Source organism: Temnothorax curvispinosus, unplaced genomic scaffold (assembly GCF_003070985.1).
Source record: "Temnothorax curvispinosus isolate PA1 unplaced genomic scaffold, ASM307098v1 QBEX01018224.1, whole genome shotgun sequence".
NCBI lineage: Eukaryota > Metazoa > Arthropoda > Insecta > Hymenoptera > Formicidae > Temnothorax > Temnothorax curvispinosus.
In genome coordinates this window covers 186229-206871 of record NW_020228004.1, presented here as the reverse complement: position 1 = coordinate 206871, position 20643 = coordinate 186229, and the positions used below count along the sequence as shown (strand labels likewise).

General features: G+C 39.1%; 1 protein-coding gene across 13 annotated transcripts in view; it reads left to right on the top strand.

The window, feature by feature from the left end:
* Positions 1 to 2032: 2032 nt before the first annotated feature.
* The window catches only part of LOC112468202 (zwei Ig domain protein zig-8-like), a 59945-nt gene continuing 41334 nt past the window's right edge, over positions 2033 to 20643 (top strand). The window contains exons 1-3 of one of the 13 annotated variants that reach the window (XM_025037276.1): positions 2033 to 2269; positions 2361 to 3027; positions 4158 to 4429. In XM_025037276.1, coding sequence (XP_024893044.1) covers positions 4306 to 4429 — 124 coding nt within the window. In that variant the 5' untranslated portion in view covers positions 2033 to 2269; positions 2361 to 3027; positions 4158 to 4305. Of the gene's footprint in view, positions 3028 to 4078; positions 4430 to 20643 lie in introns of all 13 variants that reach the window. The other 12 variants (XM_025037279.1, XM_025037277.1, XM_025037285.1 and 9 more) reach the window with 12 other exon arrangements.

Here is a 20643-nt window from a genome sequence, read left to right as displayed (position 1 = left end):
GGAAGTCACGTATTTTCAGTATGATTAAAAGAAAATCTTTTTGAAAAACACGCAAATCCTACAGGAAACTGAATAATTAAAAATTCACTTAATGGAACACTAATTGATTAAATTTTTCATGCAGAAATCTCTTGATTTTGTTTGTTGAGAAATCCAAAAATCCGCGTTCTACTTCATTGCGTCTATTACAGAGAGGGAAAATATATGTCGGAAAACTGTTTTACGCGAGAGCTAGCTGAAGGTTTTGATACGGGATTAAAAGGCGTTTAACGAGGTCATCATCGTGCGGCACGCCCAAGTTGCAAACACCTGCGAAGCGTGCTTCACCTTCTCGGCGGGCCGTACACAACCATTTGCAACTGCATGAAAATTGCAAGATACGGCGAAAATTGCTCCGTGCCCTCGCTCGAACGCCTTCACCCACATCTCGGTATTTACGAGTTTACGGCTTGTGCACTGCGCCGTGAACGCGAATCCAGGACGGCTGGATCTCGAGACCCTCCTAAGACATCGATGATCGATACGATACTAAGGGAGAGACATGCTTTTTTAACACGCTACTTTCCTCGAAGTATTCAAGCGAGAAACGTTCCGCATTTTACACGAAGAACATCTTCAAATGTCCAACTGTAGGAAAATCCAGTGAAAACAACAAGGAAATAAAGTTGAATAAAACGCGGATAATCGATGAGAAAGAATTTGGTATTCAGAAAATTACGGAGAAAAACTTTTAAGTCGCTGGCTTTGCGAGAGTTTGCGATTTTCCAGCAATATAAATTGCGAATACGGTATATAAGAAAAAAAAAGACAATCCGCTTCATTATTCAAAAGGTAAAATATGCGTGTATTCATCGCGATTGTAGCAGCAAAAAGAACTTTACTATAATAATACTTTATCCGCTGTTATGTATAAGCAAGCTAAAAAACAATAACAAGCAAGATTCCCTATATGATTTACTAGTAATTATATCAATAATAAAATTACATTTTCCGAAAAAATTAACAGTTGATCTGCCATAAATTTACAGAATTGCCTAAGTATTATCACTTTTTCATGTAAATGAGATTTAATTATAATTATAATTTTGATGTAACTTCACTAATTGATAATAATACTGTATTAATATTCAGAATAGAATTTAAGTTTAAACTTTGTGTAATACAGAGTTTAAAAAATTTCTGATAATTATATAGAGGAAATTGCCAACAATATTTGAATCATAAAAATTTCGACGATACCTTTTACAATAGTAAATATTCATAAATAAAAAATGTAATAAATATACATATATTAATTTAAAAAATGTATCGTAGTGTAATCTTATATTTTTTTTTAGGTGTAATATCACTAGATCGAAATTTATGACATTTTGTAAAAACTACTGTCATATTTTACAACCGCGCAACAATGGGATTATATTGAAATATATAATAATAAAAATCGAATATCTCAATCTGAAGATTTTGAAAGTAAAAATTACCAATACATATAAATGACCGATCGGTGTAGATTAAGTGCAACTGCCAGACCTGTCAAAATGACAAACCACTGAAAAAGCGTTACGTTCACCAAAAATTGCGATGCCCGAAGTATTTCCGAGCCAAGCCAATAAATTTTATTTCACCGTCGATACCATACCGTTTTCTAGCGCCGGTGTTAAATATCGCGGACAGCCATTGGCAAGCTCGAGACAGGCAATAACAGCAGTTTGTAGCCCTACACGCGCTTTTACCCAGCTAACAACCTTAATAACCTTGCGGCACAAGAATAGCGGGCGCGTGGCGACGGCCAGCGCCGCGCGACACAAAAGTCATCGATGACAATGTCCGCGGCAGTAATGGAAATGCCATCGCGCGAACGCCAACCGTCCTCACAATCAACCAGCCTGAACCAGCCGACGACGCGACGGTGGGACTATGACGGCGCGCACAACGGGTGGCACGCGGGTGGGTGAAAGCCGGCATGGTTGGGTATCGCAGCGGGGGGTGGTGGTAAGAGTTGACGTCGGTGGTCGGGGGCTGATATCTAGCTAAGCGCTGGCGCAGTTGGGTCGCGGTCTCCACCACGGCAGCATTTCGCCCACCGGTCTCTTTACGCACCTATCTCTCCCTCTCGCTCCCTACCCCCTTATCGTCCCCTGTCTACCCCGCGACCTCTTCGCATGACCTCTCGTTGTACCCCTCCTCCTCCCACCTATCGCCCCCTTTCGCGAACGGGGTGCATATACGACACCGGGTGCATAACACCCTCTGCGTCCCTCCGCTGTCTGTGAGTGAAGGTGTTATTCGCGGCGCGGTGTGGCGCGGTGTAACGAGCCGCGTTAGTGTTAGTGCGGCATGATGAATGAACGGCATTTTAGAAGGACGGAAGTGGCGCGCGGTCCCACCTAGCTCTTTCGCAACGATCGTACGTCACCCACCGGCGACACAGGATCCCCGCGAAGATGCACCTCGCGCGAGAGCTGCAGTCGCCCACGTGGAAGTACGGACCAGCTGCGCTGGAAGGATTTAGTGACGCCCCGGTTCTCTCTCCGTGATTGCGCGGGTCTTGTCGCTCGGTCGTTCATTCATGACAGGTGATAAGGGCGAAAAGGTGTGTGGCCCGCTGCACGTGAAGACAGATTTGTGAAACGTTTCCTCTCGGTAACGGACAGTGCATTCGATGGTACAATGACGAACAAGTATGTCGAGCGATTTTGAAAATTAGACGCGAAAACGTGGTCGTATATAAATTAAATTAACGTGAGACCGGTCGTTAAATTGCGATATATTAATCATGAGTATTTTCTGTGTTTTACTGGACGCACGCATGAATTCTCCACGCGCAGGAAGAACGAAAACATGAATCGTCAAAAAAGCGAACACGTGACCGCTTCGGCGTAGTCGATGTCTCATGAATATTTCGTGGGATATATGCTGCGCGTACATATAAATCGCTATTTTACAAGTCCCATTCAACATTTTCCGTGAAGCGTATTTTTGCTCCCAAATAATTGATCGTCCTTCGAGAGAATCCTTCGCATGTGTGTGAGTTTTTGAAATTTATTAATATCATACATTTCATGCAATATATAAGCAATTACAAGTTTGAAAGCAAAATGTTACACAGTTTGAATAAATATCTTTATTCTTCACCATGAAATACGTTCATATTAAAATCCAATATTCAGCTTCTGATTATCTGCGATGTAGCGTTAAAAATAAAAAAGTATATATTTAATATTATTATCAATATCAATGCATATAATCGTATTGTCATATTGTGATTAAAACGATCAATTCTTCAATGCTTGGCAATATGGCTCAATAGTTTTCGATTAAACTATATATCCATCCTCATTGTAGCAAGATCAGTTTATAGCAGAATCTACCTCGCACGCGCGGATATACGGACGCATTCACTGAAATCCAATGACAAGTGAAATTAATATCCCTAGCCGTGTTGTGTGCATACCGAATTAGTTCTGTCGATTATGATTTGCCGGCCAGTAACACCCGATCGGGTAATGCGTGAATGCAATTGAAACCGTATCACGTTCGTTTTCAATCGACCATTCCGCAGCGCGTCACTTAATGTAAACTTACCCGAGGACCGGTAACATATGTCGCGCATTTGGTCCACATTTGTTGATCTCGCTGCTCGCGTGGTTCACACGAGAGCAAATAACACGTACACTTTTTTAACAGCGAATAGAAACGACATCACGCGCAACGCGATTAAACACTCTTGCCCCTCTTTTTGCTCCGTCAGTGCTTGAAATCATAATCGCGGCAGAAGTAATTACTTTCCTGAATAATTGCGTACACACACGCGCGCGTGCGCGCGCTCGTTCATGATGGTCCGTTGCATAATTCGGGAAAATATTAAGTGTACCATTGTATGTGATATGAGATTAACTTGATTATAGCGATGATGGTTTTCTCGTATTAATTTCTACGCTCGTGCTAGTCATATAATATTTAAAAAGATCTCTTTTACATACATGGGTTTAATTACTCTACTGAGGAAATGTAAAATATATACGATTTTTATTTTATCCTCAATTTCACGATTTATCGTTATCGATATTTCTGCGAGAACTCGAGAAAAGAGCAGACACTTTATTCGACCTATATAAGCATAATATCTTCTTCTTGGTTTGCTAAATATACAAAAGTGCAAGATATTATCAATGACTGATGGAAATAACGCGGCCAAGTGTTGCAACTGTCAGTGAGCGAAGTGAATTCCTTTTTATTGCCAACCAGGAAAACACGTCGCCCTCGGCCGATTGCTGGCAGCTTTGAAGAAGCGGTTGACGTGAAATGTATCAGAAACAATGGACTGTGAAAGCACTAGAAATGGATTTACAACATAGCGGTAATGGGACCGGTCAATGCAAACCTTTCAAAATGATCTACATTTTCACCCTCTTCATGCTGCTGCACGGTAAGGATATTATCGAATACTCAAACGAAAAACTATTTATGTTATTAATTAAATTCTTTCCTTGAGAAATCAGATAAGCATCGATAAAATAAAATAAAATTATATATTAATACTAAACTTTTACTACATCCAATTATGATATCTTGCCGCAACAGAAAAATCTATTCTGAATAAATAATCTCTCTGACGTAACATATATCACGCAGATGCACCATTATATATAATTTCAATAAAAATTCTGTCTGTCAAAGAGTAAATAGGTATATGCGCGTGTTATGTGTACAAAAAAAATACGGATCGTAAAAAAATCAAAGTGCGAGGTAAGAGTTGAAAGGTAACGTGGTGCATATGTATTCATCCATCGACAAACGACGGTCGTACATACGAATCTGCGGAGTATGTACGCAAAGAATGACCTGGCGAATGTTGTTGCGGCGGGATACAACAACGTCGGGTGAAATGTGCACAGCGCTTTAAAAAGTGTACATTCGACAGGCATGCTCGTTCGCGTGGAGTAGCTTTTACGATGCGGCGCCGCGCACGATTCCGCCCGCGACCATTACCGGAATTGCCATGAGCATATTTTTCCATTCGATAAACACCGCTGGGCAAACACAGCGAACGTTGTTGCGGTACTGCGATAACACTGGGAAAAATTTTTGTACGTTAAGGTGATGCGCGAGATCGGATCGATGCATATGTACGTTCTACCCAGTACCTATCATAAATTTTCCGCTCGACGTTTTGTATTTATTCAAAACATGGTGATTTGTAATAACAAACCGGATGTCCGATAGCCGATAGCGGACAAGTTTACAGGGTATTCAATATTTTGATTTATATAAATTCGACTAATCTAATTAGATATTAGGTTAATAATAGTTAATTATTAATTATATGCAATATTCTCAATAAGCAGTTTTTCATACGAATTTGCAAACTACTGATGTGTTCCATTATTATTGATACAATTCATTGCTATTACATGTACTAATTACATCAAATATTTCATAAATGCTTCGAAGATTATACGACACGATGTGTATGAAACCGTGAATTTTACGAGCGCGACTTCACGAATTGAGAAAAATACTGCATCGTCATATCTCGCGAAAAAGAGTGAAGATCTTGCGCCGCGAGCGCAAGATCTTCAAACCCAGCTTTAAGGTGCAAGCTGTGTTATTTAGTCGTAAGCCATAAACACGGATGCAGCGGTGTCGTCGACGTAATATCATGCCGGAGACAACCTGTTCGAAAGGACGCCTTTACAACCCGCGCTCTCCGGTCTGACTGTCATCAGACCGCAACTACTCGCATCACAGCATGGTTTCTCTCCGAGTCCCATAAAGTCTCGCGCAACTGATTTTACTTATATACTATAAGGCGCATCATTTGCAGCCAAGCTACTTTTATTAAAACGAATCTGGAAAGTCGTTTAAATCACAATTGAGTGCAGTTAAGCTCGTTTCGATTGCATTCGATTTCATTATCGCGTACAGCGCAGAGAATTATCGTGGTGCATTATTTGCTTTTTAGTAGGCTATCAACTGCATCATAAATGCAGAGAAGCATTTATGATGCAGTTGATAGCATTTAGAAACTAAGATAAAGTCTCAGAAACAATTTCACTATATTCATATTAATATACAGCTGGAGAATTATTGTTATTCTGATTTTACATATTTTTTCTTCGCTAATGAATATTAATTTAATAACGTGCAAGGAATAATGTTGCGGAAATAGTTATATAATAATTGCAATCTTCTTGCACAGGTATTATACGTAATGTATTTGTGTATATTTCGAAGTTGTAAGCCTTCTCTGTAAAACGGATTGTAACGTTTCTCATTAAATAATACACCGGCGTATTACATCCATCACTCCGATTGCCACTATCCACATCTCCCGCAACATTCTTTTGCGTTTTGTTCGCGTTTATACGCTTTATCATGCATCATCTACTATAACATTATACTTTGCGTAGCCTGACACGTATATTCGCTCCGCAGATATGACACGAGGGTGCAATAATGTGACGTTCATAACACCACATCCTTATTTTATGCAAATAAAGTGACGTTTTATAGGCAGCCAAAAAGGAATCTAAATATTCCTACAGATAAATTGACTCTTTTAACTTGTATCGTTTTTATAAAATGAACATACACGTCTTTAATATTTATCTTCCATTTTGCAGATCTAGTTTTCTCTATATAACATTTCAAAAATTTAATCATTGTAAAAAAAATTAGCTCTTATCACGTAGCGCAACATCAAATCCAATTCATAAATTCTCGAGATGTAATCGTACGTACCGTATTGTAATATTGTCATAAGCTACGATATAAGAAGTAATGCCTACAAAAGAGGATATATGTGTTACCGAGTGGCTCAGTCAACGTATCGGTCCTATCGATTCCTTGATACGCCTTGCACCCGCAATTTTCAATCAGCCCGGCTGAATGATCGCGGCTGAGTAACGTATAGCTACCGCACGTATCCATTAGGAAATTGAAAAACGTAGACGTTCCACATCATAGTCCGATGGCACGCGTCTCGAAATGAGAAAAAGGACCGACGCGACGCGACGGAGCAAATTGACGTGCACGCGAACGTACACACGCACGCATGCGTGAGTCGCGTGTACAATGCTATACACCATGAAAATAGTTCATATATTGTATTGAGAATATTTTCTACATCAAATGGCAATTTTCTGACTGTTGCGTCGATTTTCGAAAGCGTCGGTATCTCCCTCTGTTATTTCCGATTCCATAAATCGATTCCCGACGCATCTAGAATGATAAATTCTCTTTCAAGACTGATTGTGAGATGATTCACGTTCCGACTTGGCTAGGAGATTTGCGTCTATCGCGTCATCGCATCGTTACGGGCGTTAATTACGATCGGAGATGCTCCTTCCGAGGAGCTGACTCGGCTACCGCTTAATACGATTAGCCCATAATTTATACATGAGACCGCGTTTAAGTATGCGGGACATAAATTGTAAAATTCGATACCTCGCGACCCCTCACGTTTTACTCGGGGATTGATATTTTATTCAAACGATGTCGCTTAAGATCGACAGCCGCCTCGCTTCGTCGTGGCCCGTAATTTTGTATTCGGCTTCAATATTTGCGTCGCAGGATTAAGTTTAGCTAACGACGCGGCATTTCCGTCACTGTGTATAAAATGCTCGCTCGAACAAGTTTGCAACGTTCCGATTTCTCTTTGATACGAGTTTAGAAACGCTATACGCGACGCGACACACAGATACACGGGCTTGAGCTTACTCCACGAGACACGCGGTTACGTTCAAACGCGTCTAACCGATTTGGAATTGCATACATGCATTCGCGAATAAATGTTATCCGTAATGGCATCGAAATTGGAGGGTTGATAAGCATCACGTGCTATGTTTAGGAGTGTCAATAGCATGAAAGAAAATAGAGAAAAGTATAGATTGGCTCATGGCTTGAATTTCAGCCGGGTAAATATATCAAAACTTCTTCTACAACGACGCGACATTTTCTATCACGTAGAAATAATAGAGCAATAAAAAATAATCGTTACAATCTCTAAATAAGTATCCATCAAGGAAGAAACTTCTACTTGAAACACCTGTGCTCGAGTATCCTATTGAAGATAAATCAACATTAACTGCCAATTGAATCGTGCCTCTTACAAGAAGCGGCTATAACTTTATATTGTCTAGTAATTTCTAAGTTAATATTGGATTAACTATATATCATAAAGTTAATCTCGAGTTTCCAACTAGCAAATCGACTTCGAGTGCACAGTATTGACATTTTAATAACTGGCGTGACTAACATTTCTATAGTAATAATCTAACAAATAAAGTTTAATAAATTTATAAAGAAATATATAAATAAATGTACGTATATAAGTCTGTCTAGAATTATCATTATTAATAATCCAATATTAACAATCCTATTTTCCACAGCTCGCAAAGAGATTATCACTCATCGATCAGCCATCGTTATCATTGATCCTAAAAAAAAGTCATTACTCTAAGAGATTATCGGACATCGTCGCCCTTATCGCAAAAGAACGAAATCCCCGGGATTCGTTGGCCGACGCCACAACCGCTCAATGTGCTTTTTTTTTGCCTCTCCCGAAATCTCGATCCGATCGGTAGTTCATTTCGAAGTAACGCCTTCGATAAGATTCTTACAAGTAGGTGCTCCGGTAAGAAAGGAGCAGCGGAAAGAGAAGGAAAGAAGAAAACTTTCGCTGACGGTATTGGTATTCAGAAATGCAAACTTTTATCCGCGAGGTATTCGTGCGAAGTCCGCGAGTATTCGGTATACGTTTCGATAACTCGTTCGGTTGCTACACACCGAACAGCTGGGATATCGCGATTTTACAACCGATACAAACAGTAGGAATCTAACTTGGCGATTAATGGCGAATAAACTCGAGGGAAAACTCGCCGCATTGTATGCTAAACGAGTCGGGCGGACAAAGAGCGCTTTTTCCTATGCTATTAAGTTTTCTAAGTGTTCCCGCAAAGCACCCCATTACAAAGCGTTGGAAGACGAATTTTCTCCCGAGATACTTAATTAATTAGGTACGCCACCTTAAATGCGATGCCGTAATTTAGCTCGTGTACGATCTCGCCGACCCACTTTCATCGACAAACCGCAATGTTGTCCATTAAAAATTCGCTGTTCGACTTTTAATTCAAGCACAAGCACGTGTACGTATAAATTTCCTAAATAAAGAAGAGTTTACGAGATTTTCCTAAATAAAGAAGACTTTACGAGATTGGAATCAAGATTTATATTACTTTAACAATAAATTCTATTGTTTATGAAATCGGAGCGGCCACACAATGCGAATAAAAGAATTATAAATTTTCGCGTTAATAAGATTTTTGCGGCATTGCGCAAAGGGACGAGACTGCTAGGAAGACGGATTATGCTTTCAGGTGCCTAATTAATTGGTGCCGCTCGTTAATTAAATGTACCAACTTGGTTCCGCCACGCGCCTTCCGCAAATGACCCAACCCATGGACATCACCTCGAAGGCGATGCGCTAATTAATCATCTCACGGGAATCAAAGTTGCCAGTTGCAAATAATTAAATCGCCATATTCAAATAGAGCAGATATTTAATTATCGATTCTGAATGTTCAAATGGATCTTGCGATTGAATAAGAATTCGCGCCTCACATCTTATATTGTTCGTTATTGAGACGAAATTGGACTCCCACGTTCACGCCTGAATTAATTAAATTTCTTCGACACGCAGAAAACCGAGCGCGTTGCGCTACATTAATCATTTCGCAAACTGTGGAGCGTGATGAGGGCACTTGGCACGTTTGCACGGTTTACGTTTGCAGTGAGTAACTCTCGGCAGCTAGGGATAACTACAACGTAATACGTCCGCTTACAGCGGTTAACCGAAGGTAAAGGGAATTCCTAGACCCCGCGAGCGAGTAAACGTTCTTTGATTTATGGAACGGCTAATAGATTTTCCGCCAGAGTGAAAATTCATCAATTCGCAATAGCCGCGGTTAACGCGGATCGATATCCGTTACGCGATATCACTAGCCAATCCGCCGAGCAAATATTTTTGTTTCCACCTTGTCAAGCGTTTTTCAAAAAGTCCCGCCGGCGCGGGCGGCGCGGGCGGCGCGGGCGAGAGCGCTCACATAGATCAGACCGAGAATAACGTTGCACGCGCAATATCCACCGATCGCGTCATGATATATCAAAGCGCAATTTACGGCGCTGCTATATCGCCAATATCACACAAACGAGCTTTTTCTCCTCTCTTCTCCGGCCGGGGGCTCGGGGAGACTGGGAAATATGGTTGCGCTCCGCCAACGAATCCGAAATTTATAACAGGATCAACCGTGCAAACCGATGACGGTCTCTGATCGTAACATCCTTCATCGAGGGCATATAAAGGCGGTAGGATCGCCGGCGAACAAGAATGTATGTGTATGTGTGTACGCTCTCGCTAAGAGAAAAGTGAATAATTCACGTCTACAATCGTACGGAGCTTTTCGCGCTCAACAAGTGAAAGAACGAACGCTGTGCCGTGAAGTGATAAAGCATTTCTACGTACTTTTGAAAAAATTGCTTCCATAATTGTAACTGACTCACAAGCCTGAGAAAATTTGTTGCAGGTGCATTGCATTATAGATGCGAATGTACAGACGAATGTATGTACAGACATGATTTAACAAGTTAATCTAGCAGTATGAATATTTCATACAAGCGGATAAGTGGAAACATGAGATATTAGTAGTTGAAAAAAAAATGTCACTTTGACGTATTTTAGCAAAAGTGTGTTTCGCACTTCGGGTAATTGACTAGCTTCAAAGTAGCGAATGAAAAATATCGAGGGAAGGAAGGGATCCCATCGTTCATGCGGTATACGAACTACTGTGCCATTAGTCTCTATAATGAGACCGCGCTTCTAGAAGGAAGAAAAGAAAGTCGATTCTCTCGACTCGATCGTTCCCTTCCTCTCGCTATCAATATTTTCCGTTGCCTCAGAACATCGTAGAGTCATCCGGCTTATAAGAAATCTCTCTTTTATTCCTCTGAAACGCGATATTTTTATAATTTACACGCAGATGGCGTTTCTTGAGCGGAACGTAATTTAATACGTGCGCTATCTATGCCTGATCTTTCTTTTTTATACATAAAGATATAAAATAAAATAAGTTAAAAAATATTTTTTATCTTTTTGAAAAACGAATAGCGAGGCATTAATGAATCAAAATTATTTTCATAAGTATGCTTCGCACAAACCCTGAAGCACTGACAGCGAATAGTATTCATAAAATAATATATGATCGGTCGAGAAAGATAATATGAGAGCAAAAAAAACTCAACAGACGCATGAGAGAGGAAAGGAACAATTTAGTGGAATATTAGCACAAATGTCTGGAAAGTTCTTTCTAACGTTCACTATTTTGCATAAAGTAAATTTGCCGATGCATTTACTAATATTAACTATGCGAATAGGCTTCATTTTGCCATATGTCTTATTCCGTAGGAATTTTTTTATGGCGGAGAAACAGGCGACGTGGAAAGTAAAACGAATCGATCGATGGGTAGAAGGAGAAGAAGGTGGTTCATCTCGATATGCGTTTCTTTATTACGCCGTGGAGCTGATACGAGCAGACGTAGGAAAGGAAAATTTGCATCCCAAAGAGTTTACATTGGGAATACGAACGCCCGCCCGGTGCAATATTTTCCGGGGAAAACGTTCTGCGCCGTCGTTCGACGAAAATCGACGACGAGCATATATACGGATGGTTATTCAGAAACGAGCCCGACTCCTTAGAAATTCTGCTGAGAAGTGGGGCCGATATAAAACCGCATTTAGCGCTAACTATACGCGATCCCTTTATGAACCATTCTCGAAAATAAGAGCTCCCGAGTTAGAGAAGCGAAAAGCCGTGGGTGAGCCAAATTACATTTCAACGGCGACTTCTCGAAGTTCGTCCCCGCAATACGTTGAATGTATAAAATAATGGAAAAGAATCTTCTTATATATCTGTGCGCTTAGCCCATTTAATTAAACGGCAAAGCTTTTAAGAGGCTTATAAGTTAAGATTGTCGTCACCCTATCACGACGACACGTCCACGGTTGTCAGCAATTTTCTTCGGCACTTACTATCCAGAGTACGTAACCGCTTCGCCATAATAAAAACTTTTTTCAACTTTCTAAGTCGAAGGAATAATTTATTCGTGCCGCATCGCATGGTACGAGATAGCTATTATTACGAAAATTCTACGATAAGTCACCGACACGAACACGTCTCGCGAAATTTCGTTCGAGTCACCTCCATATTTGCAATTTGGTAAATGGCAAATATAACCGACAATCGAATTGTCGGTAAAATAAGCCCCTATCTTTCGGTTAAAAAAACACGAACATTTCAGTGGAAATTCGCGTTGAGAATACGCACGGTTTTTCAAAAAACATACCAAAATTATTTCAAACATTTTTCAATATTATTTTAAAATCGAGCACTTGAATTGCTGATATGAAATTGATCAATAATAAAATAAACAATGTTTCAAGTTAATAAATATAAATGGATAAGCTATGATAAATTAAAACCAAATCAGTAATAGAATAGATACAATAATCGTTAGTGTATAGTATAATATATAAATTAATTGTAATATGTAACGTAACAGTAAAATATCTTTTGTCCTTATATTATATTTATACTTATAATACATTAAATGTATCTTCAAATTTTTTACATAAGCTTATTGTTGAATATGGCGCTCTAGCGCCTTGAAGCGCCTCTATGTTCGCACAGACACGCCACGCATGCTAGGGAAAATTAAAGTTCCGTTGCGTGAGCGCTTACTGCGTTTCACTATATACTCTCACTATCTATGTACTCTACCTGTCTTGTCGTTCGTTCGTTACGTTGCAGAGTGTGTATAAAGTTTCTTTTCGTTGCATTACCTTTTCCAAAAGACACACTGCCTATTGTATTCAAGACTTATAATTACACGTATCTTAACCACAATACCGGGCGTAAGTCATTAAATAACCCTGCGCAACACTTATATAATATTTTGGAAGAATATTAAAAAAAGAAAGAAAAATAATATAAAACATCTAAGTATTAACAATTTTTCCCTATCATGTTTATACATATATAATAATATCTATATTTTTATTTCTTATACTTAAATGCATATAAAAAAATTTTGTTCTGATCTTCATATTTAATGAAATGTGACAATACTATTAACAAAAATTATAAGCCTTATATATTATAATAATATCAATATATATGTTCTAATTGTCATAATACTCATAATTGTTATACTTTCATTTTACTTCGTTCCTTTTTTCTCATTTCTCGCTATTTGTTTAAACTTTTTACTCAAAAGTTTAACTAATTATAATAAACTTGATATTATAATTTTTTAACATTCTTAACATGTCAGATCATTATTTCTCAAATGCATTTCCTGAAAATTCTGTGTACAAAGTATTTCAGGATTAAACATTGGTTTTAATCTGTTCTAGCCCATCCATTTCAATAATAACAAATCTGTGATTTATGATATTTATCTGCAATATCTTTATGCTGTTATCTTTATATTGTTGTTAATTTAATTTTAATACATACGTAGCTTTACATACGTCATACATTGTATGTATATCTAATAAAATTTTCACAGATTCGTTACCTCAATAATATAAAAGATTATTTGACTCACCGACTCGCAGTACGCAACAGCGGAGTTGTAAACTACGTTGAACTGCAACAGAAATATATATTCAAATTATTATATCTCAAAGCATTAATATTTGAACAAATAATTATTACTACGCAAACTAAACTTTTTATTCATTCTTTAAAAAATATTTCCTTCAAAAAGATTATATGTCATTTAAAAAAGTTAAGAGTTCCAAAATTTTCATAAGTATAAATCTTTCATAAAATTTTGTAAATAAATGTTTTTTTCTCCAATTCCTATCTATAAATTATGTAAATGGACAATTTAAGTATACGGAAATAAGTCTAATCTCGCAAACACAAGTAATGTAATATAATATTATTATGTAAATAAAATTACTCACCCCATGGTTGCTCCGCCGTCGCCCGATGCCTCTCCTAGACCTCCTCCTCCTCTCAGATTAAGTCCCTCAGTTGCAGTTACACAACACAACACAGCGAAAATACGATCAATTATAATCGCACGATACTTTGGACGGCACTTCCGACATTAACTGTATATATGCGACGCGCAATTCCGCGATATTTTAACGGCACTTTCGACATTAACCGTACGCGATGCGCAATCCGGTTATGCACGCACAATTTAATAAACGATATTATTAATAAACCATATCGATGTATCATGACTTTCTATTATTTGATTCAGGCGATATGTGCGTTACTCTGAACTATCGAATCTCGCGGAAATAGTAGTAGACCATTTATACCTAAACTGGAAAATTCCGAGCGCGATATTTTATTCAAATCGTAGCAACGATAAGGAAATAATGGAGCGACACGCGGCACATCTTGTCTGGTCGAGCGTCGGCATGTGAATGGTTACGCAGCGATCTTGTATAAACAATAGCGCGCTGTACGCAATAACAAATATCAAGGCCGCGCCAACCGAATTCTCATTTCCTCGAAATACCTAGCGGGTGCTTTAAAATAAATGTGCGCAAATTTTCACGAATCGTCACTTTTAAACGTTACTTTTCAAGCAAGAGTATGATCGATTACAATCGCGTGATACTTCGAACGGCACTCCCGACGTTAATCGTACGCGACGCGCAATCCTGCCAACTACGCGAAATTAAATAAACGACACCGTTAAATAAACCGCCTCGATAAATATCGTGGCTTTCTATTATTTAATCCGGCGATACACACACGGGTATCACTCGGCACTATCGATTCGAGAATGCTAATAGACAAATTATACTTAAATTGGAAATTTCCGAGCGCGATATACATCCGATTCCTAACGAGGATAAGGAAATAGTTATCGGAGCATCGAATAACGCGGGAGCGGCTCGCAGTACGTGTTTGATCGAGCATCAACATGCGAATGGGAACACGTCGAGCTTACACAAACAATAGCGCGCCGCACGCAATAACAAATAGAGCCGCGCGAGTATCCAACCGAATTCTTTTACTTCCTGAAAATATCTAGCGCGTGCTTTAAAATAAATTCGTGGAAATTTTCACGAATCGTTACTTTTAAACGATCTATACGTCATAGAATTCCATCACTCGAGTTATACAATCCGATAAATTCTATATTATTCCGCGCTCTTAATATGAAAACATTTTAGACAAATATTACAATGGAAAATTCGAAGCGCGATACGAAAAGTAAAATAGAAGCGTCGATAAAGAGATAAACTATTTCTCGGGAATAACTTTTGTAGCGAAACTTAAGGCCATTGCACGTGACAAAGTTTTAGTCATAATCGTAAGACCGTAAAAAAATAGACCAATCACAGTCGATTGTTCTCCTTGAGCTCGAAGAATAATCGAGTGTGATTGGTCTATTTTCTTACGGCCTTACGATTATGACTAAAACTTTGTTACGTGCAATGGCCTTTATATCATTTATTGTAACTCCCGTTTTCTTTCTCTATTTACCTAACGATTCTTATTTTAAATAAATCGCGCAACATATACCCGTGTAGACGAGTAGTATCGCTGCGATACGTTTGCGAATTAACGAGATGATCGATCGCGTGAACAAATATAATATCGTAAGATCCACTTTAATAAAAGATTGATTCGAATGTCAGGAAAGTCGGTGGCGGAGGATTCCTTGAAAGAATTCTTCTCACGAAATTCAATATGTGTAATATTTAATTGTAGATCGACAAAACGAGATACACAGTCTGATCGGCTCGCACGCGACGTTCTCCCGTTCGTTCCGGAGCCAAAATTCTTTATGGCGTTTCGTACCGCGGTTACGACGGTTACGTTAACTCGCGATGTCACGACTCGCGACAAACTTCTCGTCGAAGAATGATTACTCCGAATACATCGCCGTCTCAACCAAATCGACGAACATCACGTCTCACTGACAACAAGTGTCCGCGAAAAGGCTAAAGTGCCTTTATCAACGATCGATTCGACTCCAAAACGCGAGCACCGAAGCAACGTTTCCGAAACACGTCACGAGTGGGGGTAGGGGTGACGAGGCACAGCGTCCTAATCACCCCACCCCCACTCTATCCCCACCTGCGCGAGTCGCGCCGAGAAGCCGCGCGGCGGCGGCGGCCGGCGGCTCCAATCTCCATTTATTCATTTGAATTCATTTCCCATCGACATGCGAATCGTGACACAGCGATCTTGCATAAACAATAGGAGGCTGTGTACGCAGTAACAAATATCAGAGCCGCGAAAATGCAATTTTTACTTCCTGAAAGTAATCTATAGCGCGTGCTTTAAGATTTTGTGTAAATCATTTTTACGAATCGTTATTTTTAACCGTTACTTTTAAACGATCTATATGTATATAATATATAGATCACAGCATTCTATATTGAATTATTCAATCCGATGAATTCTATATTATTTCGCGCTCGTAATATGAACGGATTAGGCAAATTACAATGCATGGAGAATTTGAAGCGCGATATGAGAAATAGTACAATAGAAGCGTCGCTAAAGAGATAATTACTGTTCGAGAATATCGTAGCGAAATTATAATTTGTAATTCTTGTTTTTGTTTTCTCTATCTATTGATACCTGTAGATGTGTAGTTATCGCTTCGATACATTTGCGAATTAATGAACATGCGAGGATGATCGATCGCGCGTATTAGGCTAATAATATCGTAAGAATCATAAGATGTCCAATTAAATAAAGAACTGTAAATCTCGGTGGCGGAGGACTCCTTAAAAGAACTCTTCTTACGAAATTCAATGTGTAATACTTGATTGTAGAACGAGAAAATGAGATGCAGTCCGAATCGGCTCGCAAGACGTTCTTCCGTTCGAGGAAAAAATTCTTTATGGCGTTTCGCATCGGCCACGGTAACTCGCAATTTCACGATTCGCGACGAGCTTCTCCTTCAAGAATGATTACTCCGAATACCGCCGTCTTAATCAGATTGACGCGACGCGACGCGACGAATATACCGGTGTCACTAACAATAAGTGTTCGCGAAAAGGTAAAGTGTCAATCAACGATCGATGCCAAAGCGCAAATACCTGATAACAGCTTTGAAACACATCGCCTGATCGCCATTACGCGATAGACGCCGAGAGTGCCGAAGCGCGACAAAAAGTCGGAGCGATTAGCGGGAGCCGCGGGAGGGGAGGGGTGTGGGGCACTACTGCCAACCGAAGCGAAACGAACATATTGAAATCGGCCGTTCCGTTCTCAGCCAATCAACGCGCGGCAGGAGACATCTTGCGACTTGCGATACCTACTTAGACTTAGAGCCACCGCACAAGACTCTCGTATGGTCACGTAGCGTAACATAACGTGAGCCAACGCACAAGAAACGTATTGGTTACGGCCGTTACGGCGTTATACGTTTCTTGTGCGTTGATCTACGTTACGTTACCATACGAGAGCTTGTGCGGAGGCTCTAACCAATACGTTTCTTGTGCGTTGATTCACGTTACGTTACGCTACGTGACCATACGAGAGTCTTGTGCGGTGGCTCTTAGGCCGGTATTCATAATCAGATCTTATTTCAAGACCGTCTTAAGTAATATCTTAAGATGCTAATACGGCTCTGTGATTGGTTAATAACATCTTAAGATTGTACTTAAGACGGTCTTAAATATAAGAACCGACTATGAATACCGGCCTTTAAGCTGGCCACACACACTTTTTCGTAACAGTAACAGTAGGATTTCGACCAATCGTGTTACTCGATTCGGGAACGTACGGCCGTACGTTTTCGAATCGAGCAACGCGATTGGTCAAAATCCTACTGTTACTGTTACGAAAAAATGTGTGTCCGGAGCCTTAGGCTGCATTCCGATATTCACTGTCAGTACTGCAAATCTATATTTTACGTCACGTTTACTATAGATTTTCAGTACTGAAGGTTGCTGACAGTGAATTTTGGAATGCAGCCTTAATTTCCCGCGACCCCCGCGTTGCCCGCGTTGGAGTTGGACGTCGTGCGTGGTCGTGCGTAGCTTGTCATGTCACAGTGGCGTTTCGAGAAATCGAGAGGTAATGACACGCAAAAGAGACGATATACGGAGCGGCTCGCGTCACGACTGGTCTGATCGAGGAGCAGAGCGTCGACGTGCGAATGACAAAATATTGTGACCTCGCGCGGCTCGCGCTACAACGCGCTGTGTTGACCGTGCAAGAAACGACGAGAAACATCGGGACGCGCGGTGGCCGAGTTCTTGTTTCTTCAAAATATTTTATGTGCTGTGAAATAAACTGGTCTGCTCGAGCCTCGCCGCGCGAATAATAACAAGGGGATCGCCGTCAAACGGAACGCTGTATACGGCACAAAAAACGAAATGCCGTCCGCTCTATGGTATGTAAAAAGTATGTATTATGGAATAAATGCGTTACGTGTGACGTATTCCATATGTATTTTCGCACACATGCACACGATAAAATATACGATACTGTTATTCGAGTTTCCCTGCGACCACAATGGATATTTCCATACGTAATATCCCGCGATTATTTTAAAATAGCGTAATCTACCAAATTAATTAAAATTGAAAATTGTAATAGAGGTTGTAATTAACATCGAGGTTATAATTGACTTTGTCGAATGAGCCATCGCACCTTGTTTTATCGACTCGTTAGCGTCGTCTAAGATTATTCCGTTCGAGTGTGGATTTTCTTTAGAAACACGAATTTGCCCGTAACAGTTCAAATATGTTGTTAATCGGCTTGTAAAGCTTTTTGCTATAATATTAGGTGTTTGCTAAAATTTTGTGAATAAGAACGATAAGAACTTTAGAAGAACTTAGAATTAGCCGAATAGTGAAAAATCATTATCACCACGGTTTTTTTTTTTTTTTTTTAATCAATAAACAGATAACGAGACGTGCAATACTGTTTTTGTAATGCAAAAATTATTGTGGTTTCAATATTATCATATTATCGTATTATCGTATTATGATTTTCGATTTTATTTAATTTGCAGAATTTGCATTAAAATATTATACAATAATTACAGTATATTACGTATAAAAATAATTTTGTTGAGAATATAAATGAGTTCTGAAGTCGCATATTTTTGACCTGTGTAACTGTAAACGAGTAGTCGATCGGATGTCTCGTATCGAGTCGCATTAATTCCGATGAAAATCAAATCTCGAATAAAAAAGCTAATCAAATAATTATCCAGGATCCTATGCAGCGTACGGTAGTTGAGTACTGACGTTCTTAATTAGTACTTTGTACTGTGTTATGGTGCAGAAATGCTGACAATATCTATTAGAGACGCTAAAAGGGAAATGTAGGTGCACATTGTTGCGTCCGACGAAGAACCACTCCATTCATTTACCTTTTTGATGAGGAAAGGATCGCGAAGGAACTTCCTCCCTTCTTCCTTTCCCTCCCGACCCTTTCCTCTCACCATGCCTCCCGGCCTCTGTCCCTGCATGCTATTCCGTCTAATTAAATCGGGGCTCCTTTGAGAGTCTTAAGCACAACGTTTCCAGTTTTACCTCGAACCATTTGCTTCTCTGTTATTTAGTGTCCTAGTTCTTTGACGACAGCAGGTTCACTGTACGAACCAGATTACAGCCCTATTTTAAAAACGAATACCATTTTAATGACATATTAAAATGACATAATTATATATAATTTGCAGCCTAAAAACAGTAGGCCATAATCAAACTCCGTTTATTAAAAATCTGTTTTTTTTGTGATTATCGTCGAAGATGAGAAAATAAAGTGCATAATATTTGAATAATTGACAACTTAAAGACTATAAGAATTACGATTTTTATGATCTTATATTTTTTTACGTTTTATATTACTATCTTTTTACGTTTTATATTATTATATTTTAATATAAAGATAGATATAAAAGATGATGAGGAAAATTTCACTTATATACTCTGATTCGTGATAATTATTATTACTCTTGTTGTGATTGAATGAATACTAGCTGTCGTAACACTGTATTGTCATTTTATTAAAGTCATCTAATGAATAATCGTTGCTTACTTGCGACTTATCGATCGTTTTTATTGTGGACGATGACTGAACGAAAACACTTATGTCCTTTCTCCTTTCGACAATTCTCTCATTACTTACAATATACATGCGCGGATCGGTCGATATTTACGTCGATTAATGATTTCAATATATCGCGCTTCATTAAACGAGACATTTAAATCTGTACAATTTTATTATGGATAATATTTTTGGATCAATTTAAGTAACGGAAAGCCGTGATATATTATATCGGTTGTTAATAATTAATTTAAAGGTCATGAAATAGAAATTGTCACTTTGCAGTGCGTTCAATATTTCGAGGAAACAACAATTCGGTTGATGCGTGGTCTTGGAATCTGTTATTTCGGTGCACATCGCGCTATTATTTGTACGAAGTCCCTATAGGCATGCTATCTCGGCTACTATGTGGAGAGAGCTATTTCATGTATCGTAGCATTATTATCTTATAAAACATGAATCCTGTGAATAATTATCACGCGTTTATCCAAGTACTTTGCATGATTTATCCGTTTAAAATAATAATCGTAGA